The sequence below is a fragment of the Furipterus horrens genome, unplaced genomic scaffold (genome assembly GCF_987537825.1).
Source record: "Furipterus horrens unplaced genomic scaffold, mFurHor1.1.pri manual_scaffold_13, whole genome shotgun sequence".
In the NCBI taxonomy this organism is placed as follows: Eukaryota; Metazoa; Chordata; class Mammalia; order Chiroptera; family Furipteridae; genus Furipterus; species Furipterus horrens.
The window spans coordinates 52,819,442-52,844,148 of NW_028327183.1; the positions used below are offsets into that span (position 1 = coordinate 52,819,442).

Consider the following 24,707-nt stretch of genomic DNA (forward strand, 5'->3'; position numbering starts at 1 on the left):
TATGATGGTTTAAGTAAGTCATTTGTGCAATACAATTTTCCAAATTCTGTAACACAGGAATACCTCTTTTATTACGACTCACTGTATTGGGTTGACGGAAAATGTTTCTGTTTTCATGGACAGAAGCCCCTTCACCAGTAAAAGATGACAACTTTCATTAGCCATTTTCAAGATGCGTCTTCTGTGAGGACGTGCCGTTTGCCATCTCCCCAAGCAGCCGTTGTTGGTCATTTCTACCTAAGCGACGACAGAGAACTTCATATCGTCCCCTTTGTGACCCACATTACCCAGAATACCGTGCGAGGAATACGGCCACGCCCAGCCAGTGGATGGCTCCGGAAACCGTTTCCGGTGTCGCAGCCGGCAGGAGGCGTAAGCTCTCAGGGGGCATTTTATCTTCACAGAGAATCCACCAAAGTTCGTGCTCAGAAGGTCCTGGTCGCTGGGTGCTGGCGCAGATGCGGGGGCGGGGAAGGCGCAGGAGTAAGAAGCTGGGCGACGCCTCCCTGGTGACCCGCGCAGGGCCGGGAAAGGGGCCGCCATGCTGGGGCGGCCTTCTCTCCTGCCGTTCTTTCCCCGCCCGTCGTACAGCGTCTGTTGGTGGCCTCGCTGAGACGCCCGCCTCCTGCCGGTCCCGCCGTCCCCGCCTCACCCCCTCGGAACCTTACCTTCCCGTGTGCGGGCGCCCTGCGGCCCAGGCCCCGCGGAGAGGACCGTGAGGAAGGCTCCCGGGAGACAGAAGTGGACAGGAATTGTTTGTACCTGAAAACCGCGTGCGGCTCTGGGTGGAGACTCTGAAGCAAAGGTCAGAGGCAGGCAAGGCGGTCAGAGCCTCATCGGGGCTTTGCAGGTCTGTGGGACCCAGCGGAACCCTGGGTTGTGCTTGATGCTGCTGGGGCAAATCGAGGACTCCCTGGAATGACATACGCCCAGTTTTGGGGTGAGCGGGCAGATTTACTTGTGTATGGAGCAGGAAGGTGACAGCTGAGAGGACCTGGGGTCTGAAGACGTGAAGGAGGCAGACATGCCACAGTGGCGTGCACTAGCAGAGGAAGTGTGAGCGGCTGGTGCTGGGGACCTTTTGTGGGGACTTGAAGGTGAAGCATAAGCTCATATTTGAACGTGTCTCGGAGGCATGATCTGGGAGACAGTGGGATTGCTTGGCAGGAATGATGATACCCTACCCTCATGGCTCAAGGGCTAGATGGCATTTATCTGTCCTGCGCTGCATCTCCTGAAAAAGCTGCTGTTGCTGAAGGTGATAACAGTAATCAAAGGGACTGTGATGAGCGAGCATTTGGGCTGGGTGTCCACACTGAACCTGGAAGCCGTGGAGGAAGTGGAGCGATAGGAAGATGTGTATGGAGTAGCATATGCTTCTCAGACATCTTAGTTTCATTCCTCTCAATTTTGACAGGTCGGTGTGAGCTTTGCAGACGTTGCCCTGTACTTCTCCAGGAAAGATTGGTGCCTCCTTGATGAAGCTCAGAGACAGCTCTCCCTGGATGTGATGCTGGAGAATGTTGAACTTATATCCTCACTGCGTAAGACCCTCTCTCTTGCCGTCCCTAAGGAGTTGGCTTTGCCTTTCCCATGCCCCCTGTTCTCTAGGGGTGCTCTCTCCTCGTATGTGCACTGTAAGCCCTGCTTGATTTTCCACCTTTCTGTGTAGTTACTTTCCTTGGTAGTGATGGTGTGATGGTGTGTTTGCACCGCCCTTTTCTCCTGCCGCAGTACCAACACCTGTTGTGCTGAACTCATGGGGAAGGATGTGTGGTTTGTAATGTTGCAGGGAGCCTAATAAATTCCAAGTTGATTAGAGAGTAAAAGCATTTTTTCTATTCCTATTGGTCATTTGTAATTTTTTTTTTAAATACTACATTTTTAGCTAATGAGAGTTTTGAATTCCTTGTATATTTTCACGCACTGGAAGAACATGACTCCATCCTTAGCAGGGTGGACCCAGTGGCCATCTTGCCTTGTTAATGGGCTGTTGGAGAGGGTGTTGTTCAGGCCATAACTAGGAACTCATTTATTCAACAGTGTTTTGTTACCATAGCCAGTTACCCGGCTCATTGTACCTCTTCTTGCTTATTGTTGACACTTTGTCAACTACTGAATTTAGTTATTTCTATTAACATTCCCAGCCAATGATAATCCTGTCCTCATTAAACTTTGCACCTCAACCATTTCTGTTACAGGTTCTTTTTCACTTCACTTCAGTGTTGGTTCATGCCTAAAGACCATTGGAGTGTGCATATTATTATGTTGACTTTGAACATCATATGCTGTAGTACAATTGTTTTATATGGGTGTGAGCTCGTTCATATATTGTATTCAGGCTCACATCACCAGTGAGAAAGTTCATACAGGAAACTGTATGTGGAGGAACAATGGGTAGAACCTGTCTCTTCTTTGTGTCCCATCCTTTGCTCGTGTCCCTCCCTTAGTGAGGTCTCTACCACTGACTGAGCTTTGGGGCCAAGTAATGTATAACAGCCATTTCTTTAGAGTCTGACTAACTTTTCTTGAAAATCATTTCATAGGATCATGCCTAGCTGGGACAGGTGGCCTTTTATTTATTTATTTTTTAAGGTTACTTTATTTTATTTTTTATTCATCTGTTTTTAGAGAGAGGGGAAGGAGAAAGAGAGGGAGAGAAACAAGGTGGCCATTTGTGATGAGGATATACTTTCCTTAAAAGTCAACATATACTTCACCAGCATTTCCTTTGGTTCAGGTTGCTGCTGTGGAGCAGAGGATATGGAAGCACCAAGAGAACAGAATGTTTCTATAAAAGAGTGTCAGAGGCACAGAATCGCAAGGTAGCTTTGTCTCCCCAAACAAGCCACCCCTGCGAGAGTTGTGGGGCAGTTTGGAGACACACTTTTCACTTCATAGAGGAGCAGGAAACACAACCCAGTCAGAAACTGTTGAGGTGCGGGGCATGTGGAAATCAATTTCATTTTAGTATAAAGTGTCATCAGCACCAAGAGCTTCATGAAAAGAAAAGCCTTTCATAAGAGGTGGAGATAGGATGTCACTTACCAAGGGTTGCAATTATTATGTGTCCCAGAAGCTTATTTTCTGTGGGGATGTTGGACCGGACATTCTTTCAGAGTCAGTACATGTCCAACAAGAGGCACCTCACACCAGGGCAAGGCCAAACAAAATCTCGACACCTGGAGTGACTACTCAAAGAAAAAATTATTTCGCCCTGCATGAATGTAAAAAAGCCATTGGCTGCAAGCACACATATGTTTAGAACAGGGGTGTTTCTACTGGATGACCGTATTTTGTGTGCCGTAATTGTGGAAAATATTTTACTGGAATTTCTGATTTTTGTTTTTATGAGAGCATTCACACTGGACAAAGGCTGTATCATTGCACTGAATGTGGGAAATCTTACCCCAGTATTCGTGGACTTTAGAATCATCAGAGATTTCACAGAGGTAAAAGGCCTTATGAGTGCAGTGGATGTGGGAAATCTTTCATCCAAAATCATGAACTTTAGTCTCATCAAATATGTCACACAGGAGAAAGACTTTATAAGTAAAATTAATTTGGGAGATTGTTTATCTAAAATTCTAACCTTCTTTCACATATAAGAGCTGATGGTTGGATGTGTAGGAAATGTACAGGGTTTTTTTTTTAGCATTTTTTTCACAGTACTATAGGTAACTTTTTGAAGCATTGTTTGTCTAAATCAAATTTCATACAGTCAAACCAAAGGTAAGGAGGTTCCCATAAGATTTTTATATGGGTATCATGTTTCCATGTTGCACGATGTTTATGAATCCGGGCTTTTTTTCAGGTCCACATCACTGCATATGTCTGTTGCCGAAGGTATTTCACCTGCACCACATATAGGGTTCCCAGAGATTGCATGAGTCAGCAGTATCATGTGCTCCCAGAAGGTCACTGTTCCCTGATTTGGTGAAGAAAATTATAAGTAGGCTTACTTTTTAGGTCTTGATTCTTGCACTGTCACTAGTTGTGGAATTGAGCTGACTCCGAGTTGGTCCAGAGAATGTCTCCTGAGTTCAGCTGTCAGCTTGCACTGATAGGGAAAATAATCGCCACGTTCTCCCTCTAACTGTGGTTGTATATTTGCATCAGAAAAAGGTATGATCGCCATGTTCTGTTTCTGTAACTGTGCTTCTTTTGCATCAGAAAAACTTTTTGAATAGTTTGCCCATGAACAATCGACCAAAGAACAGTTTGCCCGCGAACAATCAGCCAATGAGCATTGATTCCCACAATTGCCGGGAAAATGCCATAAAAGCCTGTGAGATGTGCAGTTCAGGGCTCAGAGCTTTGGAGGCTCCTCCTCTGGGCCCACTTGCATGAATAAAAGTTTGTTCCTCCACCTCTCCGAGTGCCACTTTAGTTTCTCGCTACTGGTAATTTCCCACGACATTTGGTGTGTTGGCAGGGAAACCCAACTGTGCTGGTCCGTTGCGCCACTGGTTTGGGGCTGCAGCGTGACCCATGGGGACCTCCAACTGACTGAGGCAGTGCCACCTGTCCGATTGAAGATTGTCGGGGCCTCTCTCAGACGAGCCCTCCCCTGGGGCCGTGTCCACATTCTGAGCCCAACTCAGAGGAGAGGTGGATCAAACTGTCTGCCAGTGAAATCTCCAAGCGGTAAGTCCCTGGGGACCCACCGAAGACAGGCCCATATCTGGAGGGAAGGGGAGACTGATCACCTCCTGAGCCCCCAGTTGGGCTCCAGATAGGGCTACGCCCCAAAGTGGGGTGAACTGGTTAACCTCTGAGTGAGTGTGTGTGTGACTGTGAGACACTGAAGGCTTGCCTCCGGTGCTCCAATTTGTGGCTCCACGGTTTCAACTATGGAGTTTGAGTGGGCCCTACCCTGCAGCTTCTCAGGTTCATCATATGACCTAACGGCCATCCCGGATTCTACACAAGCAACCTGAGTCAAGATGAACCTAAGTCCTCGAGAGGGGAGAGGCCAGGCAGGCATCTGAGCGGTCGTCTTATCCGGAGGCACCTTTCCCTTGTTCGTTTTGCAACACCGTTCATGAGATGGGATGGGGATGGTCTGCCCACATTGTGTTAGGATATATTATAAAGAATTTCAGTAAGTTTAGGGCACATTATGGAAAACTTCTGGGCATGTTTTTGGCTTCTCACCTTTTGGGGATCAAGGGAAGTGCTGGGTCCTGTGGGAGAACAGGGCTCTGAGCTGAAGTGCTCACTGTCCTCCCCAGCTTGGAATACTATAAATAAAGCCCTGTTTTCCTCAACACTACTTGTTGGGTTTTACACCAGGGCACCACGTGAAAGAACCCCATTTCGTTCTGTAACAGTTTAGTTTTTGTTTTATTAAAGGTTTTATTTATTTTTAGAAAGAGGGGAAAGGAGAGAGAAAGGGAGAGAAACATCAATATGTGGTTGCCTCTCACATGTCCCTAACTGGGGACCTGGCCCCTAACTGAGGCATGTGCCCTGACTGGGAATCGGACTGGTGACCCTTTGGTTTGCAAACTGGTACTCAATCCAGTGAGCCACACCAGCCAGGGCCATCTCTGTAACAGTTTTGGTGAGCCCAGATGGGACTAATGGAACCTGTAGCAAGGTCCCAGACATGTGGGGCAGACAGACCCCTGGAGCATGGCTGTGGGGATTTCCCAGTATCAGGGAACCACCCTGCAGCCCAGCTCAAGGCGCTGGTCACCAGGAATGCCACAGTGGTGTAATGAAACAGGTTCAGGAAAGAAGGGAACCCCTAGGATCTGTAAACCGAACCCACATGCAGGTTGCGGATCGGACACTGAGCCTCAGTGGTGCACTGCCATTTTGGGTAAACCACGTTGAGTGTTCCTCCATGGGGGATGAGTCACGTGGATCCTCCACTATCTAGTGGGTGGTATCACCATCTTTGAAAATGGCACCACACAAAGGGAGCCACCATCTTTGAAGATGCTACATGTAACGCTGCCGCCATCTTTGAAGTGGGCAAAAGGGTGGGTTAGGTATGCTTTTCAGGTGATGTACTTTTTTTGTAAAATGGTAGATGTCTATTTTGGCACAAAAAAGACAAGGGGAAGTTAAGAATAATATAGAAAAGGGTGAAGCCAAAGAACTTATATGCAGGACCCATGGACATGAACTAAGGGAGGTGGGATTGCTGGGGGGACGGGGTACTTGGAAGAGGGGAGCAAAAGGAAAATAAATTGGGACTACTGTAACAACATAATTAATAAAATATACTTAAAAATACATATATATCATTCTAGCAAAGGCCCTGTAATTAGATATCTTCTTGGTCTTACAGATTCAGAGACTGGTTTGTGGGTTATGTTATGTGAATTAACATGGATATTCTTCCTCCTGTTTGCATAGGGCATAAGCCTATAATCTCATTACCTGAATAATTGTCTGTATATATAGGCCTCACTTAAGAAGCCCATCCGCATTGCTGCCTCCTGAGACTGAAAGGTTTAGCAGAACTAAGTGGTTGGGTTGGTAAAGTGTGGGGCAGTCTATGGGCTTCACTTTAACTCTTGTTTCTCTCTTTCTGTCCCATAGGTTGGAGAGAAAGGGCCCAGAAGTCTGAGAAAGGGGAAATCCTAAAATATTCCTCTCAGCCCAAACTAAGTTTAGTGGGTAAAGGGCTTTGAACAAGTGTAACATGCCTTACACACCTTCCTCCAAAGAAGCCAACTTTTTTCCTAATGAGGGACATTAAACTTTAATCCCTGCCTGTTTTCATCTAGTGGTTATAATTTTAATTATGCCTTTTAACCCTGTTGCTAAATGTATTGCCCTTCAGAATACAACAAGGATGCCAGTTTGTTCAGCAGTGCTACACTTGGAAACCAAGCATGCTGCTACCTTTGGACAGCTAAATGACCTGAACTGAACTTTGCAAAATCCTTCCCCATGTGAGAAGGCCACCCTCCCCTCCCCATTCCTACTCTATTAAGGATTTCTAGACCCAAGGGTAAATAGAACTATAGCCATGTCCAGCTTGAAGCAGCTAAAGGAGCATGAGACCTTTGTCATTGTCCTTTATAAGATTATAAAGGGTCTTAAGTCTGAAAGAGAGAATTGTTACAGAAGAAGGTTCCCAGGAGTTCCCCAGTACCTGTTATTGGGGGATAGGGGAAGAAGACAGCTTTTGGGGTGCCATGGCATGGCTATGGTTGGTAGCTAGTGTCTTAGTTATACAGGTGGCCTTGGTTCTTCCAAGGCCCCAAGGAAATGGGAGAAATTTTAACTATAAAATAGTGACAAAAGAGGTCAATGGTGCCTGATGGATCATTCGATGCTCATATTTACATTGACACAATTGGGACCCCTACAGGAGTTCCAGATGAGTTTAAAGCTAGAAATCAGATATCGGCAGGGTTTGAGTCAGTGTTCTTATGGTGGTCGCTGCAGGGACTGGCTACCCTAGCAAATGAACTAGTGGAAAACTCAGGCATCGACAATCCCATAACAGGATGGTTAGAAATTTGGTCTGGCAATTGGAAAGAAATTATCTCATCAACTCTTGTATCCCTCATAGTAGTAGCAGGCATCCTAACAGCTTTAGGCTGTTGTATTATTCCCTGCATCAGAGGTTTAGTTCAAAGACTGAGACTGCACTAACTAAACAGATGCTGGCAATTTATCATTATCCGCCTCCTAGAGGCCAAAGGGAATCCTTGCTATGAGGAAGAAAGTCGAGACATCCTTAGGTTTGAAAGGACAAATAAAAAGGTTTGAGTAGTCAATTTCCCAAAAGAGATGGGGGATTGTAAGGGGTAAGGAAATGGTGACTCTCAAACCAGTAAAAAATAATTAGCAGCAAAGGGCAAATGTAATTAAATCTTGAATTGGGGGTCTCCGAGCCAGAGTTAACAGTATCAACACACAAGTCAGGAAGGGTGCAATTCCGCAGCTCAGCACAAATGCTTCTGAGGACAAAGGATATCTGAGATCAAAGCAAGGGAGATATTCATCACCAAACTCCGGGAAACGGGAAAATGTAACTAGACAGCCCAGAAAACAAGATAGGGAATTTCAAAGAAGAGCTGGAGACAGCCCTATAACGAGATCACCCTGAGTTAATTATCACCCTCAGTTATTTTAGTTAATCGCGTTAGATTATAACTCCGGAGTATTCTGCAAAGAAAAACGGAGAAGGAGGGGGAGAGGGGAAGCACAGGGGGTGGGGCTTAACTCGCATTAGGATAAAACAGCCCTAGCAGGGGATCATGGTCTTTAGCTGAAGGGGTGCCAAAAGGCTGAATCACCACTTTACCCAGAATACTTTGCAAGAAATATTGCCCTGCCTTGCCGCTGAAGGGTCGGGAAAGGCGTTGTTGTTGGTGCTCACCGCCTAGGGCGGGACTTCCGGCACAACGACGGGCATTTTGTCTTCACCCAGAGTCTGAAGTTGTTCTCTGAACCTCTCGGTCGCTGTGTGCTGGTGGGAGTGCGGGGCGGGGCGGTGGGCAGCGGAGGGACGGCGCCGAAGTCGTGGTCCACAGAGCACACTCGGAAGTAAGGAGCAGGCGACCCGGACCGGTTGTACCTGACAAGGGCTGCCATGTCCCTGGTGTCTTTGTCTCCCGCCGTTACTGTCTCGCCTCCCCAAAAGCGTCCATTGGCGGCCTCGCTCAGACGCCTCGCTGAGGTGAGTGCGCGGCCTTCCGCATTCCCTCCTTCACAGCGTCACCGCGCGACCCCGACATCCCTGTGCCCGCGTCCTACCTGTGAGGCTTCAGGTCAGACATCGTGAGGAGGGTCATCGGAAGAGGAGTGTCGCGGTTTCTGAGGGCACAGCAAGTACAGTGCAGGGTGAACAAGGGCCTTTGTGTCTGAGGTCCCCATGCGGCTCTGGGTGGTGACGGTTGACGCGAACGCCAGCAGGGAGGAGGGGAGGAATTTACAGCCTCCTCCGGGGCTTTGCGGGCTGTGGGGTCCATTAGAACACAGGCCATTATGGACCCTGCTGGAACATCCCGATCACTCTCAGATGCCATAGGCCTAGTTTTTGGGTGAGTCCGGATATGTACGTGTGCTCCGGAGCAGGAAGGTGACAGCTGAGGGAGAGGACCTGGGGTCTGAAGACGTGAAGGAGGCAGACATTCCGCAACAGCGAGCACTAGCAGAGGAAGTGTGAGATGACTGTGCCCAGTACCTGATTTGGGGACTGAAGTGTAAAGCATAAGGTCGTGTTTGGCGGTGTCTTGGAGGCATGATCTGGGAGACTGAGTGGCATTGCTTGTGGGGAAGAATGGGACCCTACAGTCATGTCCTAATGCTGATATGGCATTTATCTGCTCTCCGCTCCCGCCAGTGCCTGAAACAGCTGCTTGTGCTGAAGGTGATAACTAATTAATGGGGCTGTGGTGACAGAGCGGCCAGCACTGGTATATGGGCCTGGTGTCCACAGTGAACTGGGGAGCCCTGGAGGAAGTTGAGGGTGGGACGATGTGTAAGAAGTAGTATTGTGGTTCTCAGATAAGACGGCTCTTGTCATTTGTTTCACTTTTGACAGGTTGGTGTGACCTTTGGGGACATTGCCCTGTACTTCTCCATGAAGGAATGGTCCCTCCTGGATGACAGTCAGAGACGGCTGTACCTGGGTGTGATGCTGGAGAACTTTGACCTTATATCCTCGCTGGGTAAGACCCTCACTTTGCCCAGTTACATGGACTTGGCCTTGCATTTCCCATGCCCCCTGTTCTCTAGGGGGTGCTCTCTCCTCACATGTGGGCGGTAAGCACTGCTTGATTTTCCAGGTTTCTGAGCAGTTGCTTTCCTTGGTAGGTGTGATTTGTGTGTACTTTCCTTTTCTTCCCCTATAATACCAGTACCTGTTGTACTGAACTCATAGGGAAGGATTTGCAGTTGGTAATGTTGCAGGGAGCCTAATGACTACCACTTTGATTAGTGGGAAAATGCCTATTTTTCTATTCTTTTTCATCATTTGTTTATATTTATTTGGGAAATTGTTTCTACATTTTTTTTGACTAATGAGTTTTGAATGTCATGTGTATTTTATAGATGATTTTTCATCTACTAGTACATGGCTTTTAATATTGGCATAACTGCCTCCCAGGTGTTGATTTTGCTTTCTTTGTTTACTCTTTCAGTGTTTTTAGCAACCCTGCATTTAGCATGCTTAGTGTTGCCAGTTTTGTAGGAGACTCAGATGCTGGTTACTAGTTTCAGTGATAACGTAATTTTAAGTAAGTCATGTAGAGTTTTTTGTAGACTCAGGTGTTGCTTTGTTAACAGTCTACAGTATAGTGTTGACATAAGTTTATATTTACTGGTAAATCAAACAATTTACGTGACATAATCTGAACGGAACCTACAACAGCTCCAAGCCATATATTTATACATTCTATAAGTATTTTCTCCCACGCTGAGTTTGCGTTTTCTTCCTTTTTTCACTTTTCTTAATAATTTTTTTGAATTCCTATTTTTAGATAGAGCAGAAGGGAAAATAGAGAGAGAGAGAGATCTGCCGACATGACAGAGAAACATTGATCTTTGCTTATCTCTCCAGCCCCAACCAGGGTCTGAAACGCCAACCCAGTCATGTGCCGCAATCAGGAATCCAATAGGCCACGCGTACTTTTACAGGATATCTTACCTCCAGCTTTGCTGCACTGTGCTGGGCTGCCTTTTCTTTCAGTTTGTCCACTGCTCTTGTGTGGAGAAGCCTTTTCATTTGTTGTAGCTTGAACTGCTTATATCTGCTCTTTTGCATTGTGGTTGTTGTCACATTCAGAAGATTTTTCCAAATCAAGTCTTCAGCCCTGAGTAATAAGTGGGTTGAGCATCTTCCTGCAAACCGACAGGTGATTGGTTGGATTCCCAGTCAGGGAACATGCTTGCGTGCTGGCTGGGTCCCCAGTTGGCAGTGGGAGAGGCAACATATTGATGCGTGTCTTGCACATCCTTGATTCTCCTCCTTTCTGTGTCCCCCTCTTCCTCTTTCTTGAGTAGAAAAATAATAATATCGTTTTAAAAAGTTATTATACAGATGAAAAAGAAAACCAAACCTTTGAAGCATCTTCTCTAGGTTGTCTGGAAAGTGTTTTAAGTTTTAGGACTGCCATTTAATTTTCATGCAGTGTGAGCTAATTTTTATCAATGGTTTCCAATTTTGTGATTTATATGTGATTGTGTATTTTTCCCAGCATCACTAATTAACAAACCATTTTTTTTCTTATGTTGTAGGTTTTGTAAAAGATTAGTTGAATGTCAGTGCCTGTGTTTATTTCAGTGTTTTATGTGTTGTTATATTGGTCTGTGTTTCTGTGTTCATTTTAATAACGCACTGTTTGGTTGCTTTGGCTTTGTAGTAGATTCAAGTCAGGCAGAGTGATGCCAACAGAATTTGTTCTTGCTCAGGATTGCTTTTGCTATTCAAAGTCTTTTGAGGCTCCGTACACTTCAGGATTCTTTTTTTATTTCTGTGTAAACTACAATTGGAATTTGCCAAAATGCATTTAACCTGTAGATTGATCTGGATAATGTAGAAACTTTATTGTTACTAAATTTTAAGTCCATGAACAGTAACTGTCTTTCAGTCATTTGCCTTTTCAACCTTTTTTTTAAGCACTGTCTTGTCCTGCTCAATGTTGAGACATTTTACCTTTGTCGGTTGCATTTATCCATGTGTATTTTATTGTTTTTGATGCTGTTGTAATGTTGATTACCTTCTTTATTTATTTCCTTTTTAATCCTGAACTGAGGATATCTATATTGATTTAGAGAGAGAGGGAGAAAGGGGGAGAGAGAGAAAATCATGTATGTGAGAGAGAAACATCAATGCGTATGTCCCTCATGTGCCCTGACCTGGAAACCAGTGAGCAACCTACTTATGTTCTCTGACCTGGAATGAAATGAACCAAGTCACCTGGACATGACTCTTCTTTTCTTTGTCAAAGAATTTATTAATAATATGTAGAAATGGAACTGAGATTCGTGTCTTGATTTTGTATCCAGTCACTAGCTCCATTTATTTATGTGTATCTTTAATTTATTTTTTTTTATTTAAGTATATTTATTGATTATGGTGTTACAGTTGTTGCAATTATTTTTTCCCTTTCCTCTTCTCCACACACTAACCCCTTCCCTCCAGCTTCCGATCCTTGGTAGTTGAGCGCATGTGTCGTGCCTGTGTGTTCTCTGGCTTCTCCCTTTCCTATACTATTCTTAACATCCCCTTGTCTATGCTTCTTAATCCCTGCACCATTCCCCCTCCCCCCATATGATAACCCTCCTAGCGATCCCCATACCTATGATTATTTTCCTATTCTGGTTGTTTGCTTAGGTTTTTTGTTTTTATTTTTGTTTTATAATTCTGTTGATAGTTGTGAGTGTGCTGTCATTTTAATGTTCATAGTTTTGACCTTCTTTTTCTTAAATAAGTCCCTTTAATATTTCATATAATAATGGCTTGGTGATGATGATAAACTCTAGCTTTACCTTGTATTGGAAGTGCTTTATCTGCCCTTCCATTGTAAATGATTGCTTTGCTGGGTAGACTAATCTTGGTTGTAGGTCCTTGCTCTTTATCAGTTTCAATACCTTATGCGAGTCCCTTCTTGCCTGCAAAGTTTCTTTGGAGAAATTGGCTCTTTGCTCTCTTCTTTTGGCCTTTTTTTTTTTTTTTTTTTTTTAACGATTTCATGTATTTATTTTTAAAGAGAGGGGAAGTAAGGGAGAAAGGGAGAGATTCATCAATGTGCGGTTGCCTCTTGTGTGCCCTCAACTCGAGACCTGGCCTGCAACTCAAGCATGTGCCCTGACTGGGAATTGAACTGACGACCCTTTGAGTTGCAGAGCGGCACTCAATCCACTGATCCACACCAGCCGGGGCTGTTGGTCTTATAGGTACCCCTTCGTAGGTAACTCTCTTGTTTTCTCTTGCTGCTTTTAAGATTCTCTTTATCATTAATCTTTGGCATATTAATTGTGATGTGTCTTGGTGTGTTCCTCTTTGGGTCTAGCTCCTTTTGTACCCTCTTTGCTTCCTGGATTGCATGCCTATTTCCTTCACCAGGTTAGGAAAGTCTTCCTTCATTGTTTTTTCACATAAATTTGCAATGTCTTGCTCTTTCTCTTCTCTTTTTGCCACCCCTATGATTCAGATGGTGACATGTTTAAAGTTGTCCCAGAGTTTCAAAGCCTTATCTCATTTTTCAATTCTTGTTTCTTCACTCTGCAGTGGTTGACTATTTCTTTCTTTCTTATGTTTGAAATCATTGATTTGAATACAAGCTTCCTTCCCTTCACCATTTGTTTCTTGTGGATATTTCTTCCTTTTACTTAGAATAGCCTTTATATCTTTTCTAATGTGTCCGTCATACTTTATCATGTCTGTCAAGTTGTGAGCATCGTTATCAACAGTCTTTTTAACTCTGCATCTGTTAAGTTTTCTATCTCCTTATCACTTTGTGCTCCCACTGGAACCTTGATCTACTTTATCTTTTGGGCCATACTTCTCTGTCTCCTCAACTTGACAGGCTCTTGGTTTGCCTCCATGTCTTAGGTGGAGCTGTCACACCTGTTACTTTGTAAGTGGCGGAGCCTTATGTATTTCTCAGTGCAGGGGGACCTGTTTCACCGTGTTATGGTGCTATATGTGGGTCAGGAGTCTGAAAGGGAATAATGCCGCTTGCTCCTGCTTCCTGTGTGGGACTGGTGCCCTTCTAGCTGTTACCCTGGTTGTTGTCCCCAGAGCGGGTGGGTTTGTGGATGTTCTAGGACCCTGAGGGCTGTCTAAACAAGTGGACTGTGCTGAGACACATGGAGTTTCTTCCTCTGCCCCAACCCCCACTGGTTTTCACAGCCAGAAGCAATGAGACTTTATTGTCCCTGACACTGGATCCGTGAGTTGCGCAGTCTTATCTGGGGCTGGGATAGCTCCCGGGTATCTGTTTGGACTTTTTAAATTTGTGACTGCTCTTTGCTCTGGCCAGCCACAGCCACTGCCCTGCTGCCGGCGCCGCTGCCACACTGTGTCACCTCCTCCCCTCCTACCTGTCAGGATGAGTATTGCTTCTTTATATCTCTGTTGGACTTCCATGCAGTTCAGTATTCTGCTGGTGCATGTTGATTTTAGTTTTGAGGTAGTTGTAGTTCTTCTGAACATTGTGAAGGGTGGCGAAGCATGTCTACCTACACCTTTATCTTGGCCGGAAGGCCTATTTATGTATTTAAAAAACTTTTTATTGATTGATTTCAGAGAGAGGAGGGGATCATAAGAGAGAGAGAAAAAGAGAACCATTATTCTGCGGTTCCACCCATGTGTGCATTCATTAGCTGCCCAATGCATGTTCTCTGACAAGGGATTGTCCCACAATCATGGCACATCTGAACCAGGCCAGGGCTCTTAGTTTGTTGGTTAATTTCAGAAGTTTACAGTTGGAATTTGACAGTTTTTTTCTACATAGGATCATGTAATGTGCCAGCATCTCTTATGACGATGCATTGTGGTTCTTGGTGTTGGGTGTAATGTCATATCTTAAATTGTTCTTCAAATTATTTTGAGTCTTCTTTTGTTTTAGTCTAAATAAAGATTTGCGAATTTTCTGTATCTTTCAAAAAATAGCTCTTAGATATTCTCTTGTTTCTATTTCCTTTATATTTGTTCTAATGTTTAATGGGTCTTTCCTTTGCTACCTTTGAGTTTGCTTTCTTATTGTGTTTAAAGTTTTATGAGATGTAATAATGGGTTATTTATTTGAGATTCTTTTTAATTTTAGTGTATGCATCAATATGAGATTTCCTGTTAGAATTGCATTTTATACCTAAGATCTCATAGATTGTGTTTCTATTTACTTTGCCCCTAGATTATTCTTTTTAAAGATTTTATTCATTTATTTCTATAGGGAGGGATAGAAACATCAATGAACCAGAGAAATATCAAATGCTTGCCTTTCTCACACCCCCAACTGGGCACCTGGCCCACATTCAGGCACACGGCCTGACTTGGAATCGAACCAGCAACCTTCAATTCACAGACCAGTGCTCAATGCACTAAACCGTAACTAGTGAGGGATGCCCCTAGATTTTTTTTGAATTCTAGTTCAGTTTATATTTTTATCCTTGATTGTTTATGAGTGTTTTGTTTCATTTCTACTAACTTCTGAATTTTCAAGGTTGCTTTTTTAAAAGGTATACTTATTTATTTTTAGAGAGATGGGAAGGGAGGGACAGAGAGAGGGCAAGAAAGATCAATGTGCAAGAGATACATGGATCTGTTGCCTATTGCACACCCCCTCTTGGGGTCCTGGCCCACAACACACATGTGCCGTTACAGGGAATTGAACCTACGACCTTTCAGTTCGCAGGCCCGCACTCAATTCACTGAAACACCAGCCAAGGCTTCAAGCTTTCTTGAAACTATAAATGTTTTCAAGTGAATGGATTGTGATCAAATAAGATTCTTGACCTGATTTTTCCTGAAAGTTTGAGACTTGATTTTTGATGTGACAGGTGATCTAACTAGAGAATGTTTCATGTGTGTTTGAAAAGATTGCACCTTCTGCTACTATTGAATGGAATGTTATCTACATATCTATTAGTTCTTTTTGCTCTAAACTATAGTCCATCTTCAATAATTCCTTATTGCTTTTGGATGGAATGATCTCTATACCTGTTGTTGAAGGGGCAGTGTTGTAGTTACCTACTAATGTTGGGTTTCTGTTTCTGTCTTCAGATCTGATATTATTTGCATAATATATTTGATTGTTGTGTTGTTCAGTGCCTGATACTGAAGACTGCTATCCTCTTGGTGAATTGACTTATTTTTCATTCTGTCATGACTAATCACTATGAACGTTTTTGTGGCCGTCTTTAGGTCTTTGGAATTGTAGCTATGCCGTGTTTTGGTTTCATCTGCATGGAATATATTTATGTCTCTTTTATTTTCAGCCTGACTCTGTCCATACAGGTCTAGTATCTCTTTATAGGCAGCATATGTTGTGTCTTTTTTTTTTTTTTTTAATCTCTTCTGTTGCTTGATGCCTTTTTAAAAAAGATTTTATTTACTTTTACAGAGAGTGGAAGGGAAGGTGTAAGAGAGGAAGAGAAACATCGATGTCTAAGACAAACAAACATCATTGTTTGTCTTTTACGTGCTGACCACCTGGGGCAAGGCTGATTACCCAGGCATGTCCCCTGACCAGGGATGGAACAGTGACTTTTCAGTTTGTGGGAAGGTGCCCAACCCCCTAGTCACACCAGTCAGGGCCACTGTATGTCTTTTGACTGGAGAATTTGTTTGAAGTGCTACGATTGCCATTCTGCATTGTTTTTTTCTCTTTTGCAGTTTCTTAGTTTTTCTGTCTTATGGTCTCCCTTTGGGATTTGATGATTTTGTATAGTGATATGAGTGATTTATCCTTTGTAAAATGATTTTGGCTGGATTTTTGCAAAAGACTACATGAGAGAACTCATACTCTAGAAATTATTTCTTCCTGGTACCACCTTCATTGCATCCAAGAATTCTACCTTTTGACACTCTACCAGATATTCCTTAATTTTTTTTGACATCGCAAATCAAATTTTCTTAAGTTGTGTATCTAATAATGTACAGAATGCAGGCTTTATTATTTTACTAGATTTAATTTTAAACCTTTATGTTAGCTGCATAATATGCATTCCACCAATGTGGTGCTACTCTATAGTGAATTTGATTTTCTTCTCACCTTTACTAGTGAGAATTATGCTTCCCTATCTATTGGAGTTTCTGTTTAATATTACTTTATTTGATCTTCAGTAAGGTTTTATTTGCATTTCTAGTAAGTCATGTTGGTGGCAGTTAGGTTCCTTAGCTCTTGTTTGCCTGGGGAAGTATTTATTTCCCCTCTTTATTTCTCTCTAACTTAATGCTCTCAAATCACCTGTTTATAACATGATGTGTTCTTTCAATGACTTGTTTTAATAATTTTTATTGCATTTTCCATTTTGTTCTATGTAATTTGACAAATGGACCATTTATCTTTTATTATATATACATATTTCTGTGCATCTGATATTCTATTGTTCCTATGTTGGCATCGCCTTTACATTGGTTCTATTTGTATTTTCTAATGGTTCGTGAATTTTTTTTGTTTTTTGTTTTTGTTTTTTTATTACAGTTGTCCCATTTTTTCACCTACTGCTCCCCCCTACCCCACCCACCCCTTCTCAAACATTCAATCCCCACCCTGTGGTCCATGTCCATGGTCATTTATACTAGTTCCTTGAATAGAACCTTCTACTTCTTTGCCCTCTTCCCCCACCCCTCTCCCCTGGTCACTCACTGTTTGTTCCTTGTTTATATGGCTCTGGTTCTACCTTGTTCTTTTGTTTGTGTTGTTCATTAGTTTCCTGCATTAGGTGATATCATATGGTATTTGTCTTTTGCTACCTGCCTTATTTCACTAAGCATAATATTCTTCAGTTCCATCCATGTCCTGGATGTTTTTGAAAGTAAAGATTTCGGATTCGTTTTCAGGTTTCCATAGAAATGCATTTGTTTAGTATTACTTATTGGAAATTCTTATATTCTCTTGTTACTGGCCTTGTTTGTAGCATTTCTTTTCACCATGTATGGATATCTAAGCATTTGAGGAAGCAGAAACTCCTTTCAATATTATGGCTAGAGAAATAATTCATCACGTATGGATGTATGGTTGGCTCAGTTGCTGTTATGTTTCAGTCTTGAGACAGTCCCAGCGGCCTATTCTCCTTGATGCTACGTGAGTTGAGGTCAGAAAACAAAATATGTGCAAGTCCAATCTGCTTTCGCAGAATTTCTTCTCATTGATAGTCTGGTGTTTCAGAGTCTTTGATGGCAAATACTGCTGGGGACAATCTAACTTTTCTGTGTTCTTCTGGGACTAGGTTGTCGACAAAGAGATTTGTTTTGGTTTTTATCCCAAGAAACTGTAAAGGGTCCTCTGATGATGTCATGCTGTCTATGAGGTTCTTTGTTTTTTGCTCTTTTGGTGCTCGTTTGTAGTTGATTATTATTAATTGCTTTTAGAGACACAAGGTAAAGAGCAGGGGAAAGGGAGAAAGAGAAAATCAAATTTCTTTTTTTTTTATAAAGTTGCGTGATGATATTACTGTGTAATACCATTTATGCTTTGTTTATTTATTCATTTATTTTAGAGAGAGGGGAAAGGAGAAAGAGAGGGAGAGAAACATCACTGTGTGGTTGCCTCTCAAGCGCCCCCAACTGGGGACCTGACGTGCAACCTAGTCATCTGCCCTGACTGGGAATCAAACCAGTGCCACTTGGTTCGCAGGCCTATGCTCAATCCGCTGAGCCACAGCAGCGAGGGTTCAAATTTCTTGTTCCATTTATCTGTGCATTCATTCGTCGCTTCCTCTTATATGCCTTGATTGGAGATCGAACCTGAGGCGAAGGTGCCTCCAACACCCTAGGGTCGGTTGGAAAGTACTCTGTCCAGCAGAGGTTTTATGACCACGGCAGAACAAATCTATACAGGACACTATATTATGTCTGGGGAAAGGAGAGTGGCTGCTCTCTCTAGGGCAGACTAGCAATCAAACCTCCGTCCCTCATGCCTTTTATTGAGGAAGATACACACGGGAGATACAAGGTCAAGGTTCATGAATCATCAATACCTTTAAGGCATTTGGATTACAGTTGACAGTAACAGAGCACAAGTACCAGTACATGGGCACAGTGACCAATCTGTGTCAGGATCTATTAAACATCTTGATGCCACACTGGCATTAGGTGCAAGGTTTCATACATTCCTTGCTAGAGATTGTTTATGTTACATTAAAGATAAGGAAAGCAGAGCAAGTTCTAAAGCATAATAAGCATACTTGAAATCCAATTCCCATGGAAACCCTCTGAGTGATTTTCAGTTATGTCTCGCGCAGATCCTTATGTTGAGACTTAAAGACAAGCACAGCCGGAATGCTGGTGGCAAGTCATGCTCAGGCTGGGGTTACAATTCCCTAAACCACAAGCGATTCCTTACACAAACCCACAACCTCGGCGTATGAAGACGACCCTCTCACCACTAATCCACCATGTCAGTTCTGATTTTCTATTTGTCTTAACTGGATTTTTATTGCCCTTCCCTATGGATGATTTAATCGGTCAGTAGCTCTCTACTTGTACTGGAAGAAGGGAAAATTGTACACTTCTTATTCAGCCATATTGCGGAAGTCACCCACATAGATATTTTTCTGTGGTCTCTTTCATCCTTGTTGTCCTATCATACTGCTGGCCATCCATGTCCTCAGCTTTACTCTTTGAACTTATATGACCTGTATTCAATATAACGACTCCACTGGGATTGAAGACAGGCATAATGTGTCATTCCCTGAAGAAGCAATACTCCGTCCATGCCAGATGAGACCCAGATCTACTCTTGCCTTGATGAATGGCTGTTGGAAATGTTTTGTGACGCTTGGGCTTTGTTAAGGTCATATTTTGTTCATCAGTATTTTCTCACTATTTCCTATTCCTCAGCCAATTCCACTCATTCTTGTTAATTGTTGAGATTTTGTCAGTTACTCACTTCTAAGTTTTCATTTTAATTACGATTCCCAGCCCACAGATAATCTTTGCCTCTCTAAACTTTGTGCCTTGTCCATTTTTCTTACAGTTTTGTTTCTGCCGTCTAACTTTGGTGCAAGCTTGCAGACCTTGCTGTGCGCACACAGTTTTTATATTGGCGTTGAATATCATAGGCTGTGAACAGTTGATGTTGATGAGTTTGAGTTCATAGAAATTATTCTACACAGCCTCATGTCACCATTGGGCAAGGTCCTACAGGAAGCCCTTTGAAAAAGAACAGTGCGAAGTACCTCACTATCTTCTCTGTGTTTAATCCCGTCCTTCTGTCTATTTCTTGGTTAGGTTGCCAGCACTGAGTTACTTTTCTGGCCGTTAAAGTATAACAGCCATTTCTTCAGTGTGTAACTTGTGTTGAAAATGAATTTGGGAATCATGCCTAGGTGTGAAAGATGGCCCTTTGTGATGAAAATATTCCTCCTTATGTCATTTATTTCTTTTTCAAGATCTTATTTATTTATTTATAGAGAAAGGGGGAGGGAGGCAGAAACAGAGGGAGGGAAACAAATATCAGTGTGTGGTTACCTCTCATGTGCACGCAACTGAGGATCTGGCTGGCACCCCAGGAATGTGCCCTGACTGCAAATTGAACCAGTGCTGCTTAGTTTGCAACCGGTGCTTAGTCCACTGAGCCACACCAGCCGGGGTGAGGATACTTCTTTTTTAAGGTAACATATACTTCAACTACTTTTCCTTTCGTTCAGGCTGCTGCTGCGGAGCAGAGGAAGTGGAGGCACCAATTAAACAAGATGTTTCTGTAATAGTATCAGAGGAAAAGAATCTCAAGGTAGCTTTGTCTTCCCAGAAGAGCCACCCTTGCGAGAGTTGTGGGGAAGTTTGGAGAAACATTTTTCACTTCATAGAGGAGCAGGAAACACAACACATTCAGAAACTGTTGAGATGTGGGGCATGTGGAAAACAATTTCATTTCAGTACAAAGTGTCACCAGCACCGAGAGCTTCATGAGACAGAGAAGCCTTTCATGGGAGGGGTGGACAGCATGTCACTTGCCAAGTGTTGTAATTATACCATGTCCCAGGGGCTTTTTACCTGTAGTGAGGTTGGACTGGACCTTCATTCAGAGTCAGAACATCTCCAAGAAGAGGCATCTCACACAAGGGAGAGGCCAAACAGAATCTCGATAGCTGGAGTGACTATTCAAAGAAAAAATTATTTCACCCTAAATGACTTTAAGAAAGCCGTTGGCTGCAACCATGCATATATTCAGAAAAAGGGAGTTTCTAACGGAAGACAGTATTTTGTGTGTCGTGATTGTGGAAAATATTTTACCAGATTTTCTACTTCTTCGTATCCAAAAACAATTCACACTGGACAAAGGCTCTATCATTGCAGTGAATGTGGGAAATCTTATCGCAGTAGTACTGGCCTTCATTATCATCAGAAAGTTCACACAGGAGAAAGGCCTTATAAGTGCAGTGAATGTGGGAAATCTTTCATCCTGCATGATGCACTACATTGTCATCAGAGAGTTCACAAAGGTGAAAGGCCTTATGAATGCAGTCAATGTGGGAAATCCTTTGCTAAGAGCCATGACCTTTATGTACATGGGAGACTTCATACTGGAGAAAGGCCTTATGAGTGTAGTGAATGTGGGAAATCTTTTACCACCAAACACTACCTTAATGTACATCGTAGAATTCATACTGAGCAAAGGCCGTATAAGTGCAGTGAATGTGGGAAATCTTTTATCAGGAAGTATGTTCTTTATGTACATCAAAGAGTTCATACCGGGGAAAGGCCTTATGAGTGCAGTGAATGTGGGAAATCTTTTATTCGAAAGGAAGCACTACATCGTCATCACAGAGTTCACACAGGCGAAAAGCCTTATGAATGCAGTGAATGTGGGAAATCTTTTACAACTGGTCATTACCTTCACGTACATCGTAGAATTCATACTGGGCAAAGGCCATATGAGTGCAGTGAATGTGGAAAGTCTTTTATCAGGAAACATGACCTTTGTGTACATCAGAGAGTTCATACTGGGCAAAGGCCATATGAGTGCAGTGAATGTGGGAAATCATTTATCAGGAAGCATGACCTTTGTGTACATCAGAGAGTTCACACTGGAGAAAGGCCTTATGAGTGCAGTGAATGTGGGAAATCTTTCATCCGAAAGCAAGCACTACACTGTCATCAGAGAGTTCACACAGGTGAAAAACCTTATGAATGCAATGAATGTGGAAAATCTTTTACCACTAGCCATTACCTTCATGTACATTGTAGAAATCATACTGGGCAAAGGCCTTATGAGTGCAGTGAATGTGGGAAATATTTTACCACTGACCATTACCTTCACATACATCAGAGAATTCATACTGGCCAAAGGCCATATGAGTGTAGTGAATGTGGGAAATCTTTCTCCCGGAAGGACACACTACAGTGTCATCAAAGAGTTCACACAGGCGAAAGGCCTTATGAGTGCACTGAATGTGGGAAATCTTTTACCAGGAAGACTGACCTTCATGGACATCAGAGAGTTCATACTGCAGAAAAAAAGGCCTTATGAGTGCAGTGAATGTAGGAAATCTTTCATCCGGAAAAGGCACTATATTGTCATCAAAGAGTTCGCACAGGTGAAAGGCCTTACAAGTTCAGCAAATGTGGAAAATCTTTTGCCAGAACAGGAGCTTTATGTCCATCGGAGAGTTGATACTGGGGAAAGGCCTCATCAGTGTAATGAACATGGGAAATATTTCATCCATAGCAGTGGCCTTCAGTATCATCGGAGTGTTCACCGAAGAGAAAGGCCTTAGGGTTGCAGGGAATGTGAGAAATCTTATACTATCACTGGCCTTGGTTATTAGGAGAGACTTCCCATAGGAGAAAGGACATTAGTGCAGTTAATGTGGGAGATATTTTAGCCAAAATTCTAACGTTACTTCACATATGAAGGTCCTATTTTTTTTGTTGTTGTTCGTTTTTAAACAATACTGTAGGTTAATTTGAAGCATTGTTTCTCTGAATCAAGTTTCTTGCAGCCAAAGAGCAGTACTAGGGATGTTCCTCATAAATATTTTTATATGGCCATCATGTTTCCATGTTGCACAATTTTTATTTATCCAGGTCTTTCCAGATCAACATCACTGCATATATCTGTTGCTGAAGGTATTTCACCTGCACCACCTATAGGGTTCCCAGAGATTGCATGAGTCAGCAGTATCCTGTGCTCCCAGAAGGCCACTGTTCCCGGATTTGTTGGAGAAAATAGGAATAGCCTAACTTTCTGGGTCTTGATTCTTGCACTGGCAGTAGTTTTAGAATTGACCTGACTCCAGGTTGGCCCAGAGAACATCATCTGAGTTCAGCTGTCAGCCTGCAGAAGGACTTCCTTTCTCACTGACAGGCTGTTTTTATATGCCTGGATAATTTTTCAGTGTCCAAATGACCAATGCAAGAACTGCAGGGCTAATTTCCCTTTGCTTTGTACAAAAATGGAGGCGTTTTCCTAACTTTTCTTTCATCTTGGTTGCTGTATTTATGGTGTGGGTTAGTATATAAAGTTTTGGACCCTGGAAGTATAAAGATGTGAATAGCTTTTATGTGTGTCTGAGACTTTCTCTGTTTGGTGGGGACAATGTGATGCAAAAATAACTCAGCACATTTTCTGAAACTTGCATTCCTGCTCATGTGCTCCTAGTCAAGATGGTTCTGAGAAGCCTCAATGCTGTGACTTTCAGGAGACACAGAGATCACTCCAAAGAAGGGGTAGTTATGACACAGTCAGGAACACATGGGAACAGCTTGAGTTTTCTTCATATTTTCAAGTAGGTCAATACTATTGAAGGGAATCTCTGGCCCTTGTCATGCAATTGGCCATGTGCCATGATGTCTGCAATTGCAGGGTGATGGTCACTAATTGTAGCAGCATAGGGGTCAGAGTAAACTGACCACAACAGAATTACTGGCCTGATAGGTGCTGGAGGAGACTGCAGCTGGCTAGAGTGAGTTTGCTCCTTCTGAGCGTGCATGCAGAATGTTTCTGAGAAGGAGACTGCAGGATCTATGTGTACACTGATCGCAGGATGTGCAGGAATATTTATCTTCTGTTCATTCAGTCATTGTCCTTGAATATAATGAAAAGAGTTTAGGTATGTGGCCAGGAGCCTCAGTTTACAGTATCATCTCCCAGTATGTGAAGGCTCTGATTTCAATATCAGTTCAGGGCACATAAAGCAACAAATGAATGGACACGTAATTGGAAGAAATCCAGATCTCTCTCCCTCTCTCTCTCTCTCTTTCTCTTTTGTTTTCTCTCTAAAATCAGTAAAATTTTCATAAAATCTTACTAGACTTCTGTAGGCTCCCAGATGTTTATGTTAGAACCACTGGTGCCCTGGTTGAAGGATAAAAAAACTGTCTACAGTTGATGGATATTGCTGTTTTGATCCAACCAGCAGTTATTTTGATTTCAATGATTTTTTTTTTAAGTGAGGATTTCTTTATTTTTAGAGAGACAGGGAAGGAGAGAAACATCAATGTCTGCGTGATAAACATTGAACTGTAGTCTTTCACATGGCCCCATCTCGGGACCTGGCCCTCAACTCAGGCATTTTCCCTGAATGGGAATTGAGCCTATGACCTCTTGGTCCATAGACCGCCGCTTATTCCCGTGATCCCCTGTAAGCAGGGCAGTTTCAGTGCATTTTTATTGTTGGCTATATTCCCTGTCTCTGAGGGAAAGGCTCATGCAAAGTGCATGAAAATGTGGATTGAATATATAGTGGCTAAACCTATTTGCAAAATGAGATAAACATACTAATTTTAATACCTTTTGCCATTTAAAAAAAAAGCTTTAATTAGTAGACTCATATATCAACTATAATATTGGTCAGCCTTCACTTATACGTGACACTGAAATCATCACCATTTTTTAAATATTGACCATATTGTGAATTTACTTCATGGCCATTTTGATCCCAGCCCTTTATGGTTCTGTACATTAACCTGATTTATGTTCCACTGTACTAAATAACTGAGAATAACAGTTTTTTCTCTAATTTATGTGGCATATATATTTGGAGATTTATTAATATTGAATTAGTAGCTCCTCAGTTTTTGTTGGGAAATATTACTTTCTTTGATCTTATCGCTATGA

At 42.8% G+C, this 24,707-nt stretch overlaps 1 protein-coding gene and 1 long non-coding RNA gene across 3 annotated transcripts; both read left to right on the forward strand.

Annotated features, from left to right (window-relative positions):
* The first annotated feature begins 2,002 nt into the window (after positions 1-2,002).
* LOC149995305 (uncharacterized) lies at positions 2,003-6,738 on the forward strand. The gene is made up of 3 exons (XR_016507706.1): positions 2,003-4,647; positions 4,883-5,104; positions 6,556-6,738. It is a non-coding gene; the product is annotated as an uncharacterized LOC149995305 (long non-coding RNA).
* A 1,691-nt stretch (positions 6,739-8,429) lies between these two features.
* Positions 8,430-22,178, forward strand: LOC149995306 (uncharacterized). Of its 2 annotated transcripts, none has more exons than XM_090260090.1 (3): positions 8,430-8,650; positions 9,518-9,644; positions 20,296-22,178. In XM_090260090.1, exons 1-3 carry the CDS (start codon positions 8,564-8,566, stop codon positions 22,116-22,118), a joined length of 2,037 nt encoding a protein of 678 aa, XP_090116216.1. In that variant the 5' UTR covers positions 8,430-8,563; the 3' UTR covers positions 22,119-22,178. The 2 variants fall into 2 exon arrangements, with proteins under 2 accessions (XP_090116216.1, XP_090116217.1); XM_090260091.1 differs by having other exon boundaries at positions 8,583-8,741.
* The last annotated feature ends 2,529 nt before the right edge of the window (positions 22,179-24,707 follow it).

What these genes read in the sequence shown, in the direction of transcription:
- LOC149995306 (XM_090260090.1), top strand. Translation starts at nt 8,564, where the DNA reads ATGTCCCTGGTGTCTTTGTCTCCCGCCGTTACTGTCTCGCCTCCCCAA. An exon ending in CGCTCAGACGCCTCGCTGAG is followed by an intron (nt 8,651 to 9,517) that starts GTGAGTGCGCGG and finishes CACTTTTGACAG; the next exon opens with GTTGGTGTGACCTTTGGGGA. An exon ending in TGACCTTATATCCTCGCTGG is followed by an intron (nt 9,645 to 20,295) that starts GTAAGACCCTCA and finishes CCTTTCGTTCAG; the next exon opens with GCTGCTGCTGCGGAGCAGAG.